General features: G+C 36.4%; 2 protein-coding genes across 2 annotated transcripts in view; both read left to right on the forward strand.

The window, feature by feature from the left end:
* The window catches only part of LOC308702727 (tripartite motif-containing protein 16-like), a 662,678-nt gene that overhangs the window by 576,357 nt on the left and 67,643 nt on the right, over window positions 1-18,678 (forward strand). The window lies entirely within an intron of this gene.
* Window positions 11,168-16,213, forward strand: foxj1a (forkhead box J1a; the record flags this gene model as incomplete). The annotated part of the gene is made up of 2 exons (XM_081389052.1): window positions 11,168-11,728; window positions 15,362-16,213. 2 exons carry the CDS (start codon window positions 11,168-11,170, stop codon window positions 16,211-16,213), a joined length of 1,413 nt encoding a protein of 470 aa, XP_081245178.1.

An 18,678-nucleotide genomic window follows, 5' to 3' on the forward strand; every position in this document is an offset into this window, starting at 1 on the left:
GTACTTACAAACTTTCCAATGGCTCGTTTTATGAGTACAGAACCTATTTGTACTACTGTAGAAGTTTGGTACCATTCTGGGCATTATTAGTGGGGTAATTTACAAGATACAACCTTGGATCCATTAGCGCCTGCACTAGCCATTCGGCTGATATCTCTAAATAAGCTCTAACTTTAATAATGTTCGACCGAGGGGAAAAAATCTTCTGGGGGGGGGGGGGTGTGTTTGGCTCGAGGTCATGGTGCAAAGGACCCTAGGTTGAAATTTCTCCGAACAATCCCTTTAAGACAAGACCAATATTACATATTAAAACCACAAGCCTATAACAAGCTAAATTAAAATATAGAAATGTAATAACTAAAGAATATGAATGCCACATAGCTCACAAAGGCTTCAGCCAGGTGTAAATTGGGACATTGTTAGCCACTGCTTTGAAATGAATTAAGGAGTTTCAACCCACCCAGCTGAGAGAGTGTGAATAATTCAGAGCGGGTGTCAGAGAAAGCCTGTTATGGAGAAGGCTATCTATAATGTAATGCAGCTGGGCGTTTCTCCTGTGATCTGTGTGTTGAGTTGTAACACAGTGATCTGGATGTGAGAAGGGTTACAGACACACGAGTATCAGCACACTGAGCGGCTGCATGCTATATATGGCAAGGCTATAGAAACCACACCTTCAGTCATAATAAACTGTTTTGAGAAATGACGTGAAAAGGCTTTCACAACTTTTATTGACCATCTTGCACCAAGCACTGAAAGTGTTCTGCCCTAAAAGTGATGTGAATCATCTGAGACCGTAAGTCATAGAGATCCCACACACACACACACACACACACACACACACACACACACACACACACACACACACACACACACACACACACACACACACACACACACACACACACACACACACACACACACACACACACACATGCGTCAGACATTAGGTGGCGCTATAGCCTAAGTACATTTGCGTTTTGGTTCATAACTCTGGAACCATAAAGGCTAAACAGATCTTTTTTGTCAATCACTGTCAAATAACACTAAATTATATGATCAATAAGTTATGACAACATATGTTTTTAGCTAAATTGCTTTAACTTATCAAAATAAGGTAATAATTTACAACTTTTTTATTCGTTATACAAGATTCAACAAATTTTTTTAAGTCCCCCTGTGGTGAAAATCAAGCTTTTAATGTTTATATGTGACAAACCATGTGCAAATTCATAAGTCGACACCATTGCTGAGTATTTTCTCCTTAAAACTGCAGTGAACCAAAGACAGTCTTAAAAACACGGTTTGAAATCGCTGGCGTTTCTGACTTCACAAACTACATTGTAACCAATCAGATCAACGTTTGATCAATAATGAGTGGATCTCTGAGCTGGTGCGAGTGAGTGGAGGCGGGGCTCATTTGCATATTCATAGAACCGCATATAATTAATGAGAAAAAGTTACGTTCAAGGTATTTTAAAGCTACACTGTGTAATTTTGTGCTACAAAGTTGATTCTTAGCAAAAAAGACTTTGTTCTTTCAAAATTATATGTGCTCATTAATGTGTAATTACTTCTACCAACTAATCAAGTATTCTCGTAAGCGTAGAATCTGCCATTTAGAATGAGTCGCTCGAATGGCGGCAGCCATGTTGCGCCTCCATCTTGAAAATACATTAGCGAAATTCAAGCTTCGCCTTTTGTGTTTTTACACTCAGTGGCACCGTGACGAATGCGAGGGGGAGATTACTCGCGACTGCCAGCCGATTTGAAATAATACGGCCACCGTAGGAGTTAAAACGCCCTCGGAATGGGAGGGGCTAGAAAGTAATATTCAGTTGGTAGTCATAAACAATTTCACCGCTAGATGGGAGAAAATCCTACACAGTGTAGCTTTAAGGCATGAAGAATTTTTTTTTCAAGGAAAAGCATTTACATGTGTAATTTCGGTGATTAAAGATTAGTTTTAAGGGATACAATTATTGACTGGGGGAAAAGTCAGTTTAATGTAATTTAAGTTGAAATTACTTAAACATCCAAGTTGATTGTACTTAAAAATATAAGGCAACAACTTTTTTTACAGTGCTTTTTTTGCTGCTTTTCTACTTTTTGTGTAATTTATCAACTTAAAGACAGCATTAAATGGAAGTCTTTTCTTCTCTATAGTGACTGTATATCTGAGTGAAACACTTCTGGAATAAGAACAGATGTAGGGCGGGGCTTGATTTTGTCCATGTGGAATTGATGGATGGTTGTGGTTTGCTATTGGCTGATCTCGTGTGAGTGACAGGTTGCCCCGCCCTCACACCAGTAAACACAGAAGAGAAGAGCTGCAAGAGGGATGAGAGTTTATTTTGATTAAAGATTTAGAGGCACGTGAATTTAAAAAAAATGATAATGTGCACAGATAAATCACTTATAATAAATACTGTAATATTCCATAAAAAATAGTATTTGTCATTTTTGATTGAACGAGAGAAATCCACCACTACATAAAGCCTTCTTCAGAATGACTCTACTTTTTCCTACGTTTTCACACTTTATCTAAATTATGGGTGACACTTCAGGAAAATGATTTCATTGGTGTATAACAAGAATATCTGCGACAAGAGCTGTTTTCAATCCACTGTATCTCCTGATTATCTTATTTTTCCTTTAATAGCTGATAACAGATGCTGCACTTTTAGACTGATTTCTGAAGGATCATGTGACACTGAAGACTGGAGAAATGATGCTGAAAATCCAGCCTTGATCACAGGAATACATACATTTCACAATATAGAAATCAGATATTTTGATATTTTGAATCAGAAATATACTGTTTTTACTGCATTTTACAGCAAACATGCAGCCTTGGTGAGCATAAGAGTCTACTTTCAAAAACATAAATAATTATTCCAAACTTTTGATTGCCAATCAGTGTAACTGGGCTTTAAAAAGATGATCCACCCTTTTTTTGGATTAATACTTCACATATTAAATCTTGTATTGTAAAACCCAACAAGTTAACTCAACTCAAACCGATTGAGGAAACTGATTGCGGCAAACCATTTGAGTTTAAAAATTAATACATATGAGTATTGTGAACTTATATATATTGAGTCATATATATAATATCAATATATATAAGTTCACAATACTCATGTGTATTTATTTTTAAACTTAAATGGTTTGCCGCAATCAGTTTCCTCAATCGGTTTGAGTTGAGTTAACTTTTGGGTTTTACAGTGTGGTTCTTGTATGGTATTTGTTCTGTTTTGAAGTTTGACGGATGTAAACTCATCACCGTCGGCCTCTGTTGTGTCTTCACGCTGCTAGAGGACCATGTTTGTACAGCTTTTTATCTCCATAATCCTGACGTGTTTTTGAGGCCTTGGGCTGCACTTTTCCTCTGACTCCTGATTCATTTGTTTTCACGGGATCTCTATCAGTGAATGCAGGGTTTCCGCGGGGCATTAAAAAGCATTAAAAGTCATTAAATGGATTTTGGGATAATTAAGGCCTTAAATGGCATTAAAAAGCATTAAATTGTAATCCTACAGGCATTAATTTTTTTTTCGTTTTGAAGAAAATGTTATATTATCAATTTATTTGAATAGTCTTCATGATTAATAATTTTTATTTGCTGTCGTCGCAAAATATGTACGTTAGTGTGATTAAAAACACGCGGAAACAGTTTGGTGATTGCCTCCGGCCGGAGCAAAGTTGCGGAGGTGGCGCGAGTAATTTTGGACAGCAGGAACAACAGGAATAAAACTAGACCAGAAAACTGTGAAAGTGCATGGAAGACAAACAATTTAGAACATGGTTGGTGATAAAAATAAAGAAGGATTTTGCAGCGTTTGTAAAAAGGTATTTAAATTGGGTAGCTACAATGGGAATCAATGGCGTAAAATCTCATATGCAGTCTGACCGCCACACATCGACGGTAGATGCAGACAGCAGTTAACTATGTGTAGTAACGTTCCCTCATCAGCACGACATCCGCTGTTGAAGCTCTCTTTGCTTTTTTAACGCGTTAACGCATGAGATTATTTTTGTCCAGTTTAACGCGTTAAAATAGCCTATTTAACGCAAACGCAGCATTCGTTAATTTTTGTCATCCCTTGGGTAGCGTTACATTATATGATCCCGCTCTTATTCATGTAAATGCTTTTAAACGCGCTGCCTGCGAATGTCCTGTCTATGTAACACACACACACACACACACACAGAGAAAGACGCGCGCCAGATCGTGCGCACAGACTGCGCACCAGAAAACGGTCCTCTTTCGCGCAACGAACAATAACACACAATTTTGCCAACATGTCTGTTTTGTGAGTATCCTCATAAAATAAGAGCAGTCCTAAATTAGTGAAATAAAGTCTTTAATGAACGCAAAGAGTTGTGAGAGAATGAGGCGCGTGTTAGGTCCGTGTTTATGTCAGCAGCTGCTCTTAAAGGGACAGCAGCCAATAAAGCTTTCTGTCAGTAAAGTTAATCACAGAACAAAGGCACCAGAGAAAATTACTCACTGCTATTGACTAAAGAACTCTTGTAGCTTTAATAAGCATTAGTCTATATTTAATCTATAATTTATGCTGTGCAGACTGTTTGATAACGTACGTTAGACAGGAAGGCCAAAGGTAAATATGACATTTATTATAGGTTTATGTGAGGATTGTTTGTTAAGTGCACTTAAATTAAAAGTTGTCATATATTTTTTGAAGCCTAATGTTAAAAACTTGATAGCTTTCAATTACACTGTAATGTAATTAATGTTTAAAATTAGGGGGGAGAAATCATTTTTATCCAGATATCAATAGCTGTATTAGTATCAGTGAGACTGGCCTTTATGTTGTCTCTACATTCATTTGTAGATTAACTGTGAAATGATTACATTATAAAATACACAAACCTAAACAAATGTAAGTGTTTTAATTGCGGAAAAAACGTGTGATTAATCAAGTTAATATATATATATATATATATATATATATATATATATATATATATATATATATATATATTATATATATATATATATATATATATATATATATATATATATATATATATATATATATATATATATACATACATACATACATACATACATACATACGATACATACGATACATACATACATACATACATACATACATACGATACATACATACATATATACATACATTCATACATAATATCTGTGGTTAGTCATGGGTCGTGTATGGCATTAAAAATAAAAAAATGGCATTAAAAAGGCATTAAAAAGGCATTAAATTTAAATTGAAGATCCCTGCAGAAACCCTGGAATGACTGATCAAAGTGAAATGAGGGGACTTTGGACGGTCTTCAGAGCTGATGCTCTTCTTCTTCTCTTCTTCTTCTTCTTCTTCTTCTTCTTCTTCTTCTTCTTCTTCTTCTTCTTCTTCGCAACACTTAAGTCACAAGCACAAATGCATGGATGTCATTGCATTAGATACAAAGTTTCAAATCAGCTGCATCTTAATATGTTAAAAGTTATTTTTAGGAGATGGATGAAGTCACTTTACACAGGTATAGGGTAGTAAATAAGAGGTTTATTTTGAACAAAACATCTAAATTTGTATATATACTTTCAAAACTGCACTTTGGTTTCTTTATTTTAAATAGGCTATATATGCCATATTTGGATTAATATATAACAATGATGTTCAGACATTTTAAGTGTGCATAATAATTAATAGGCTATTAATCTTATATTAATATTGTTAGCAACTGTAAAAACAGAAAAGGTAAGTATGATGGATATAAGTAAATAAGTATGTTATGAAGTAATGAATGTTGCTGTAGAATGACACGTGACTCAGTTGTGACCAGCTTTATGCTCGCGCCCTCTAGTGGTTCAAATCAATCTGAAAACTTCTGATGGTCGTACTACAAAACAACACCTTTCTTTAAGAAAAACCAAGTTGAAGAGTACAGGTTGGTAGCATTTGACATTGATACTGATTACATGTTAAATTTAATTAAATTTAGACAAATATCTCAATGAAGAATAGCAATTTGACACAGCTTTTCTTTTTAGGCTAAAAAAGATCGATTCAAGCAGGCTTATTATCATTAACTTAAACCAGAATTGAAAATAAAACCATAATTTTTTTAAAAAATTCTTGAAATGAAGTAGTTACCTTGTTGCCAAAGCAATATGTTACATCAAAAAATGTATACATATATATATATAAAATGTATGTCTTTTATAATGATCCTAAATTATTAATGATACTTTTTCTACTAAAATAACACTGATTTTGGTTCAAACATTTGATATCATAAATGGCTATTTTTGATATAATCATTTCAAAGCCACCTATCAAGACTTTTTGACTTTCATTGACAGGATATGTTTATATATACAAACAACTTGGCAACATTTTACAATAAGGTTTTATTACTTAACATTATTTACTATCTTAGTTTTAACATGAAAAAAATGACCTGCACTTCTAAAGCATTTATTAATATTTGTTAATGTTATTTTCAACATTTTCTAATAGGCTACATGATTAAAAATCACAAGTTGTATTTGTTAACGTTAGTTAATGCACTGAACTAACATGAATAGCTGTATTTTTATTAACTAACATTAACAAAGATGAACAAAAACAGTAACAAATGTATTGCTCATTATTAGTTCATGAAATACATGTTAACCAATGAAACCTTATTGTAAAGTCTTACTAAAAGTCTTAACAATATAATTTTCACTAGTTAAAATGCTAATTCTTTATATCAACAATGACGTCATCACTCACAGAAATCAAGTTACTGTGGTAAAACCATGGTTAGTTTTGAAGATTACTATGGTTTTACTACAAAAATCATAGTTGAATCATGGTTACTATGGTAAAACCACAGTTATTTTTGTAGTTATGGTTTTTACTACAAAAATCCCGCTTACTGTGGTAAAACCGTGGTTAATTTTTAGTTTACTATGGTTATACTACAAACATTTTACGATAGCTTTACTACAAAAATCATAGCTGAATCATGGTTACTGTGGTAAAACCATGGTTAATTTTGTAGATTACTATGATTTTACTACAAAAATAATTGTTGAATCATGGTTACTGTGGTAAAACCATGGTTAATTTTGTAGATTACTATGATTTTACAACAAAAATCATAGCTGAATCATGGTTACTGTGGTAAAACCATGGTTAATTTTGTAGATTACTGTGGTTTTACTACAAAAATCATTGTTGAATCAAGGTTACTGTGGTCAAACCATTCTTAACTTTAATTAATATCGTTAGGATGATTAAGTTATACTAAAATATTGTTTTTTGAACTCGAATTTGATTGTTAATTTGATGTTACCACATGAAATGTTACATGGTTTCAGCACTGCTTGTGAATTATGAGTTTGGTCTGATGTCCAAAGGCTCTGTTTGCTTCTTTTTCTCTCATCCAGAGCCCGTCTGATTGGTGTTTGTAACTTCACACGTGAAGCAGAAGGACGAGCTCAAGAGATGCAGAAGCTTTTATTGCTATGGTTGCTTTTGTAGAGTTTCTTTAGCGGGAAGCCACTCAGCCACACTAACAGAAGAGCGCTCAAGAGGACAATCCCTCTTGTATCTTTTTTTATCCTCCATTTAGTCCCTCTATGTTACCAATAAAAAGTGCATTCCTTTAAAAACAACCCCTTTAGATGCACTCAAACTCTTAACACTTATCGCCTTAAATCTGTCCAGAGAGCAAGTCGAGTTTGAGCCTCATCCCTTTAACTGTCAGTTTCGTTCATTTAAACACATCAATGACTGTATAATGTGGCATTTGTGTGGAAACAATGCTAATACGTGTTACATGGTGCTGGTGAATGCAGTCTGACGCCTGAACTCTTGTCGAGAGGCTGCAGACTGTCCCGCTCCCATTAACAGGCATTGTATTGAGAGTAAAGAGACAGTTCCTGAAGCCCTTTCCTCTCTTGCCTCAGTGCCAGTCACGCGTGAAATCACTCCAAACGCATTCCTTATTGTTTGACCCCCGACATGTTTGTTTTTGGTCTGATCTGATTGTTCAAGACAATTTTAGACCTGTTCTTCCTCTTCAAGTAAAGAAACAGGTGGCTTGTGACACATCTGTGCCAATTCATACAAGTCAAAGTAACATATATCAAGAATAATAGATTTTACTGTTGCATTTGCAGTAATTACAAAATTAACCATGGTTTTTACTACAGCATTTGCAGCAAAACCATAGTAAAATACAAAATTAACCATGGTTTTACCACAGTAAACATGGTTCAAACTATGATTTTTGTTGAAAACCATGGTAAACTACAAAATTAACAATGGTTTTACCACATAACCATGATTCAACAATGTTTTTTTTTTTAGTAAAACCATAGTAAACAACAAAAATAACCATGGTTTACTACAGCATTTTCAGCAAAACCATATGAGCCATGGTTTTACCACAGTAACCATGGTTCAGCTATGGTTTTCTAGTAAAATGAGCAACTACAAACATAATAATGGTTTCACCACATTAAGCATGGTTTACCTCTGATTCTTGCAGTAAAACCATAGTGATGACAAAACCATCATGCCTGGTTTAACAGTCATACAGTTTTAGTAAAACCATCGTTCATTTTAATAAAAGTCAGAAAGACCAAAGCCATTTTAATTTGTCAGATAAAGTAGAAATAACTATTTTTTCAAATTTGTTATCAAAAAGGACATTAAAAAATCATTATATAAATAATTTACACCAAAAATCATTCTGCTCGTTGAGTTCAAAAGTACCCAGGTGGCAAGAATGCGCATTTCGTGTTTCATTTGCAATTTTTATTTATTACATATAAGAAATGTCATTGTATACACAATGATGTGTTTTTCTCGTTTGTAAAGTATCGTTTCCGTCGCTCTTTCTGTCGAACCGAACGTGTGTTACGTTCACAAACCTGTCCTGTGCGTTCGCGATTATGAGCCCAGTCACCATAACAACCAGCCGACCAATAGAAGAACGGGAAGCTGTTTACAGGGGGGAGCGCCGTTGCTAGGGTGACCGGACAAACGTCCTGCAGCAGCAGGTATTAAACTGGCCCCGGAGCTCCTGCTGCCCCGGAGACCTTGAGCTGAGACGCGCACAGACGCACATTCTCCAGCAGCTGCACCTCTGGAAGTCACACACACTTAATCGGATACACTTTTCCTTTCTTGAGTTATTGGATGTTATTTCCCTGTCACTCAAGGCTCCTATCGGTAAAGACAGGTGAGTTGATGTCAGGTTTTCTTCAACGAGTAACGTTACGTTAGACATGACGTATTATCATCTAAACAAACAAACAAAAAACAGGTTACACTTTATTTTAAGGTGTCCGTTTTACAGTGTAATTATACATTTAAGTACTGAGTAATAATAATTAAGCACATACATGCACTTACTATAGGGTTAGGGTTAGGAATAGGGGTCGTTTAGACTAGTTGCATGTAATTATGCATAATTTATAGTTATTACTAACTACATGTAACATGTGAAACAAAGGAAACTGTAAATAAACTGTTACCTAATGTGTTTATAAGTATTAGTGAAGATTATGTGCATGATTAAATTACAAAATGCGTCATCTGGTAATTATTCAAATGATAACTAAAACTAAAAACTAAATAATAAAAAATAGCTAAAAAGGGAAACTAAGTAAACCTGCTTTATGGTAGCAATAGTTTATTGAGTTTTGTTAAACTAAACATATTGGTTGCACTTTACCTTTTTACAGTGTAATTATACATTTAAGTACTTAGGAATATTAATTAACATACTTGCTATAGGGTTAGGGTTAGTTGCATATTATTTCTGTTAAGGAACACTTTATTTTACATTGTTACATGTAGTTACTAAAGTAATAACTATAAATTATGCATAATTACATGCAAACTAACCCTAAACCAAACCCTAATCCTAGCCCTATAGTAAGTACATGTAGTTACTTGATATTACTCAGTTCTTAAGTGTAAAAGTACAGTGCAACAAAGACACCTTCAAATAAAGTGTAACCTTGTTGTTATTACTAGATAGTAAGTACGTGTAAGAAGGACGCTGTACCAAGATCTTTGAATAGCGAAGGCAAAACGTAATATTTTGTGAGTCCTAGTGCACCTGCCATGCTGAGGAATGTTAGTGGTTTGGGATCTGGTCTATTGTGTATCCAGTTATGAGATGTCGTAAAGAGTGACCTGTGAAGTTTCCGGAAAGTTCTATGACCTCTATAAGCCGGAGAATCCAAATAAAGCAACACCATAGTAAACTACAAAATTAACCATGGTTTTACCACAGTAACCATGGTTCAAACTAGGATTTTTATAGTAAAACCATAGTAAGTACAAAAATAACCATGGTTTTACCACAGTAAGCATGGTTTAAATATGATTTTTGCAGTAAAACCATAGTAACTAACCATAGTAAGTACAACAATAACCATGGTTTTACCAAAGTAAGCATGGTTTAAATATGATTTTTGCAGTAAAACCATAGTAACTAACCATGGTTTTACCACAGAAACCATGATTTACCTATGATTTTTCCAGTAAAACCATAGTAATTACAAAATTAACCATGGTTTTACCACAGTAACCATGGTTCAAACTATGATTTTTATAGTAAAACCATGGTAAGTACAAAATAACCATGGTTTTACCACAGTAAGCATGGTTTAAATATGATTTTTGCAGTAAAACCATAGTAACTAACCATAGTTTTACCACAGAAACCATGATTTACCTATGATTTTTCCAGTAAAACCATAGTAATTACAAAATTAACCATGGTTTTACCACAGTAACCATGGTTTAAATGTGATTTTTCCAGTAAAACCATAGTAATTACAAAATTAACCATGGTTTTACCACAGTCATTGTTAATTTTTATAAGGGTTAGGATGGCCAAGTCACGAGTATTACTTTAGTAACTACATGTAACATATGTAACAATGTAAAATAAAGTGTTACTTAACAGCAATAACATGCAACTAACCCTAACCCTATAGTAAGTACATATTTTTAATCAATATTACTCAGTACTTAAATGTATAATCACTCTATAAGCCGGAGAACCCAAACAAAGCATCCACAGTAATGCCTGATAATGAAAACAAGCAGTTGGTCTAATCTTCATTGTGTCCTCAGGATTTGGCTGGGAAAGGAGCATGCTGTCCATGAGTTACACGGACGACCCCTGGCCCGAGGGTTCGGTGGGGCTGGAGGAGGAGGTGGTCACGGCTGCCGCTCAGGCCGAGTGCTTGGACCGCAGCGGTTCAGTCGAGTGCAACAGCGCCGAAAACCTGGACGACAGCCTGACCAGCCTCCAGTGGCTCCAGGAGTTCTCCATCCTCAACGCCAGCCCGTCCCAGTCCACCCACCAGCACAGCCACTTCTTCGGGAGCCGAGTGGGCTCGGATGCGCCCGCGTCTCCTTTAGCGGGAGACCCGGCGTCCATGGGCATGCCTCTGACTCCTGGCAAACCCACGGCGGCTTCTTTCTACAGGGTGCCGTCCTTGTCGGCTCTGCCCAGCCTGGTGGCCCACGGACACTGTCCAGATGAAGTCGATTATAAGACCAACCCGCACATCAAGCCTCCGTACTCGTACGCAACTCTCATCTGCATGGCCATGCAGGCTAGTAAGAAGACCAAAATCACCCTCTCGTGCATCTACAAATGGATCACGGACAACTTCTGCTACTTCCGCCACGCCGACCCCACTTGGCAGGTGAGACGCAATGTAGAGTCAAACCTCACAGTGTTATAAAGCAGCATTCATTTACACTCTGGTGCTCTTCGCATGTCGGTCACAAATGAGCGATTAAATTAGTGTACTTTATTTTAGTTCGATAATGTTTTTTTATTTAATATTTTTTAGGGGATTTTATGGTACTAAATTATATTGCCGCTGTATTTATAATCCATTTGTTCACTTTTTTTTTTTCGACGACACTTGGCAGATTATTGCTGAAGTGAAAAAAGTTTTAAAAAACTTAAAGTTACTGAATTTTACTTTATCGTTTTGAAAAAATGAGCTTTCAGTCAGATTTAGTTTAGGCTGCAGTACCAAACGTGTCCACTAGATGAAATTAGTCTCCCATTCATTTCCAGTGCCGCCATCTTTTTTTCATTTTTTTCAGGACCATTCAACCTGTTCAAATGATGTCCATGATTTTGTGTGTGTGTGTTCACAAAACAAGTGCCAAACCCAAATACCAAGTTTCGTACCATTCCTATGAATAAAAAAATTCTTTAAAGGTCCCGTTGCATGCGATTCCATGTTTCAAACTTTAGTTAGTGTGTAATGTTGCTGTTAGAGCATAAATAATATCTGTAAAATTATAAAGCTCAAAGTTCAATGCCAAGCGAGATATTTTATTTAACAGAAGTTGACTACAAAAAACGGCTCGATTGGACTACACCCCTCTACATCCTGCATTAGTGACATCACCAGAACCGTGTTTGGACTAACCTCCGCCCACAGGAATGCTCCCTCAACTCTACTGGCTACTTGCGCACTTCTTATAACTTAGCCTACTGTGTTTACTCAGCTCTTACGGTGATTTTCTGAAGTAAAACTGACAATAAACTTTATTATACTCATCAGTACATGTTTGATCATCATTCAGACAGCAGACGTGTAGGCTATAAATAAATAATGGATACATAGCCTACAAGCAGATGACAAATACGTTATAATAACCGTAATTAAACTACTAAACCATACCTGTTTCATCTCTATACAGCAATCTGACTCTGTAGGCATTATTGTCCGACTCGAAATGAACGCCGTTACTGAGAGTTTCTGATATTATCATCATTCCGTGAGATGAATTTTTCCTGACAGACTGAGCACGAGCTCATGAAGCTCCGCCCCCTGTGTCGTCCAGCAGCACCTCATTTGCATTTAAAGGGGACACACTGAAACGGCTCGTTTTTCTGAGCCCCAAAAAATGTCAATTTAAACATGCTGTAAAAAATTATCTGTTGGGTATTTTGAGCTCAAACTTCACATACACACTCTGGGGACATCAGAGACTTATTTTACATCTTGTGAAAAGGGGCATAGAATGGGACCTTTAAAAAACGCATGTACAACATTTTCGGTCAAGAATGGCCGAAGAGCACCAGAGAGGGTGGATGCACCTAATAGATGGTTAACCATGTTAACCATCATTTGCATAGCTGGCAGATGCCAAAAGAGTGGTGCTTTGCTATTGTTTGAGCGGACTGGAGCGAGATTAAGCCTTATTAGCACCTGCTGAAGTAGGTTGTGTATTGGAGAGAGACCAGCAGAAACCTTCCAGAAGGCCGTTGTTTAGAGGCTTGATATTTTGATAGCTTTTGATGATAGTTGTATACTGCTAATGAAGTGCCCTCAGATGTAAGAATAGCAGCAAAAGTGTAACCCTAGCTGACTGCCGAAAGGTGTCGTGCAAAAAAAGATACATTTGTCCCCTTCTGAAACGTGTTCGTGAGGCAAGGAGGAAGAATGAGCTCATAAGTTGGATATTTTCAACCAAAAAAAAAAAAAAAAAAAAAGAAGCGGGGGGTTTCTGAAAAGATTTAGTTGTTGGTGAATTATTAATTAACCCCTTAGCCATAACCTCCTTTTCTCTGAAGAAAACGCAGACATTCCCTCAGTTTTTAGATATTTTAACTCAAAGCAATGGTTAACCAGGATTAGGAAGTCAGTGCTTCATTTAGGCTAAACGCAATTAGCTTGTGGTGGCTGGCGTGCCCGAAATATTGACATTGGACATTTGTGGCTATTAGTCCATCTTTATTAGCTGTGCAGTCTATTGCATACTACTGCAAATTGACAAAATTATCATTAGGATGTGCATGTATATTCATAATTCAAATATACAGTCTTCCTCTTCTAGGAAATGGTCCACAAAAATCAATGATGCATTTTGTACTCATTTGCATAGCAAAATATTTGTCCAGTTAAATGCTGTTCTGAATGAGAATGTCCCATATACCACCTACTTAGCAAGTAGCAAATGAGGGAACACTTTACAATACGGTTCAGTTTGTTAACATAGTTAATGTATTAGGCATTACAGATGTCTAGATTTTTCCTACTAAATTTTGCTGAGTAACTGTAAATGTAAATGCACCTTTAATACATACTAATTGAACTTTTTGTATACATGTTAAAAATGCTCAAACATTGAAAATGTATTAGTATTTGTAGACATTAGCATTGATCTAGACTGATAAAGGATGGAAAAAATATTGTTCGTTTTTTTTACGATACACTGTAAAAACTATTTTTTACAAGAATGATGTTTTACAAGAAAATACTACTTTTTTAAAATTTAATAATTAATTAAATGTGTTAATGCCGTTTACGTCAAGGACGATTACTATAACAATATAGTTGAGATCTGAGTCAAGATTTTGTCCTGCTTACAAACTATAAAAACAATGACAGCCAATCAGAATCCATCCTTAAAGAGCTTGAGTATTTAAAGCGACAGACGACAAAACTGCAGCACACACTTGTAATAAACAGAACATTCTCGTCCGTTGGTTTGGACACTAATATAGTCACCATTATAGTTATCCTTCTTGGTGTGAACTGGCCTTAAGTTGCCGTTTCTTTGTAATTATTTGTAAAATATAGAAGCAATTTCTGATACCAATATTCAGTGTACTTAATAGATTAACTAAAATTAACAAATTGAACCTTCTTGTAAAGTGTTACATGTCATGGGTAATGGATGGGAAAACTAAAGCCTAAATTAAAGGGTTAGTTCACCCCAAAATTAAATTTCTGTCTTTAATTACTCAACCTCATGTCGTTCCAAACCCGTGAGACCTTCGTTCATCTTCGGGACACAAATTAAGATTTTTTTTTAAGATGAAATCCGAGAGGTTTCTGAACCAGCCATAGGCAGCAACGTCAATGCAACTTTCAAGGCCCAGAAAGGTAGTAAAGACATCATTAAAATAGTCCATGTGACTACAGTAGTTCAACCTTAATGTTATGAAACGAAGAGAATAATTTTTGTGCGCAAATCTGTGCGCAGAAACCTCTCAGATTTCATCAAAAATTTCTTAATTTGTGTTCCGAAGATGAACGAAGGTCTTGCGGGTTTGGAACGACATGAGGGGGAGTAATTAATGGCAGAAATGTCATTTTTGGATGAACTATCCCTTTAATTTAACGCCTAAAATCAGACAAGCCCTACGATATATATCGAGAAATACATCCACACAAGAAAAACTGGTATTTCACAAGGTCTTTAATGCCTGACTTCCACATGTTTAAGTGCATCATCCCAACACACAGGTGAACTATAAATTAATAATTAAACTAGAGGTTAACAAATTTTCTCACTCATCTTTGCAGAATTCCATCCGCCACAATCTGTCGTTGAACAAATGCTTCATAAAAGTCCCGAGACAAAAGGACGAGCCAGGCAAAGGTGGGTTCTGGAAGATCGACCCCCAGTACGCAGAGCGCCTCCTCAGCGGGGCCTACAAGAAGCGCAGGATGCCTCCTGTGCAAATCAACCCGGCTCTCCAGAACCGCATCAGGGTGAACCCCCACAGCGGACAAGCTGTAGCCACCGCAGGAATGGCTAGGAGCCTTTGCGTGAGTCCTGAGTCCCAGCAGCTCCTGAAAGAGTTCGAGGAAGCCACGGGAGCAGATCAGAACTGGGACCCTCGTTTGACCGAAGCCACCATGTTTAGTTGTTGGGTTTCAGGGAAGGGCGGAAAGCGGAAACAAGCGTACAGCCACAGGATCGGTGGGAGCAAAGCTGCTCGACGCTCCAGCTCCCCGCTTCTGGCCATGGATGAGCAGGAGGACTTAAGCTCCCTAAAGGGCAACTTTGACTGGGACGCCCTCCTGGACTCGGCCCTGAATGGAGAACTGAGCTTGAACGAAGGGGGTCCGTTGAGCCCCATTCCACGAGACGAGGACTTGATGGTTAGGGGCACCCACATCAGCCCCCTCGAAGCGGCTCCTGGAGGGGTCGTTGAGAGCCACGTGTTGATGGAAACCCAGAGGAGCAGCGAAGTAGACTTTGAGGAGGAAACTTTCCTGGCCACGGCATTCCTGCAGAGTCCCTGGTCGGAGGTGGACGAGGGCAACCGTCCGGATTTCCTCTGTAGCTCAACGGTCAGCATCGATCAACTCTTCGACCTGGGAGACTCTCTCGGAGAGGACTTAAGCAGTAAGATCGAGTCTCTCCTTTGAAGAGACTCTTGAGTTACATTCGGTCCTTTGGAGACTCAAACAAGTCAGCGAATAAAGATTGTTTAGACCCCAAAGATTTCATTCTGGATTCCGTGAACTCCACGCGAAGATGTATTTTTAAAAAGCGTATCTATTTCTAATACTGATTTTTATGATTGTTTTTTTTTTTTTGTATTTGACATGTTATACCTGCATTAAAGTTAATCTAATCAAGTTTCTTAGTGAGTCCTCAAAATCATGCATCACGTGGATTCGGTGACTGAACGCCAACCATGAACGGACAGCACTGGAAGTTAGAGATGCGCAAGGTTGTTGTTTACAAAAGAAAGAGTTTAATTTAAGAAATGAACAGTCATATTCAAACTAATTCTGTAAGATGTACAAAATCAGATGCGCAACTGAAATGATGACATGCCTTGTGACTGCAAACGATGTGCTTTCTGTGAGTTTAATGCTGTTTAGAGCAGTCGTTCTCAGGAAGTCCCCATGCAGGGACACACATTTGTGGATGTCCCACCTGATTTATATCATCATCTTCATCATCTCTCTGGCAGAGACTCCAAGACCTGAACTGGAGGTGTGTCAGGTCACTGACCACTGGCTTATAATCTTTCAGAGTTGTTTAGGTTTATAGTCAACAAATGAGCTGTTTTAGTGCTGCATGGCTGATATGAAACAGTGTATTCTGATAGTGAAAGTGAATGGGATTTAGGGGTTCCTGCCCGTGTTGGATTATTAAAACGTATGTGCCAAACGTTCTCTTCTAGCTCTGGTAGATTTATACAGTACATGCACATCTAACCACTTTCATGCACATATTGTGTTTCAGAGTGTTACGCTGACATTTTACACCAAGACTACTTCTATCTTCTTATTTAGATTGTTAGTACTAAGTAAATTTAAATGGGATGAGTTAATCGCTTGGGAAGACATGTCATTAAAGCAAATAATAAAAAGGCTCTCATATACCAAACCTTTTTTTTTTCTGTGGGTTTGTTCATATCAGTACAATTATTTTCTAACCTTCATGTTGTAAGTGCCAGGGGAAATGAGGTAGCACTTTATTTTAAGCTGAGAGTTACATGTTACATATACTCACTATAGTGATAACACTATAATTACAAGTAACTATGTAATCCTAAACCAAATCTGGTCCCATTTTATATTAAGTGGCTTTAAGTACTATGTACTTACATTGAAAAATAAGTACAATGTACTTACTGTGTTCAGGTTGTATTGTAAAACACTTTTGCTGCTATTGAGGTGTGATACGGGTAAGGTTAGGACAGATGTGGTGGTATGGGTGGGTTTAAGGGTGGGTTAAGGTGTTAGGGAAGAGTCAACAGTGTAATTACAAATGTAATTACATAAATTAATTACAGCTGTAATTACAAGCAAGTATTTTCAAAATAAAAGTACAATGTAAAAACATGCATGTACACAATAAGTCCATTGTATCAAATTATTAATTCCAATGTAAGTACATAGTACTTAAAGCCACTTAATATAAAGTGGGACCCCAAATCCTAACCATAGCCCTATATTAAGTACATGCAGTTGATTAATTTGTGTAATTACACTTTAACAACGTCACCATAAAAGGGTTACGCTTTATTTTAAGGTGTCATTGTTACAGTGTAATTATATATTTAAGTACTGAGTAATATTAAGCAACTACATCATGTACTTACTATAGAGTTAGGGTAGAATTAGGATTTGGTTGAGGCTTAATTGCATGTAATTATGCATAACTTACTGTTATTACTATGGTAAGTACATGTAACATATGCAACAAGGACACTGTAAAATAGTGTTACCAAACAAAGTGTAACCGAAAAGGATTGGCAAAACACTAATATTTTTTATGCAAAAAACATTTAAATATTCATGTTACCTACTCTCTAATTTTTGTTGTTGCTGCAATTAGTTATTTAAATTAACTTATACTTTGTTGGGATAACTTGAGATAACTAAATTAAAGTTAACTAAACTTAAAATTTCATGTCAAGCACGAACATTTACAGTAAGTTGAAACAACACATTATTACTTATTCTAATGTTGAATTTTAAGTTGCGATAACAAATCGCAGCAATCATTCTTTGTACAGTCTATGGTTGTTTGTGTTGAATTTGTCATGTCCTCAAAGTTATTCAAATTTGGTAATGCACCTATACATATATATCAAATGATTGTTTAACTTGTTTAAACTTCTAAAGATACTAGTGGGTCAGTTAATGTTCTGTATTTAATTTAATTTGGCCTCAAGTTGTTCTAAACCTGTATAAGTTTCTTTGTTCTGCTGAACACAAAAGATGATATTTTGGAGACTATGGTTATGGTTATGGCCAAACAGGTGAAGGGTCCCATTGACTTTCGTTGTATGTAGAAAATAAAATACTATGGAAGTCAATGGGGGCCATCAATTGTTTGGTTAACCATAGTCTTCAAAATATCATCTTTGGGC

Source organism: Scardinius erythrophthalmus, assembly GCF_964197995.2.
Source record: "Scardinius erythrophthalmus genome assembly, chromosome: 1".
Classification (NCBI taxonomy): Eukaryota; Metazoa; Chordata; class Actinopteri; order Cypriniformes; family Leuciscidae; genus Scardinius; species Scardinius erythrophthalmus.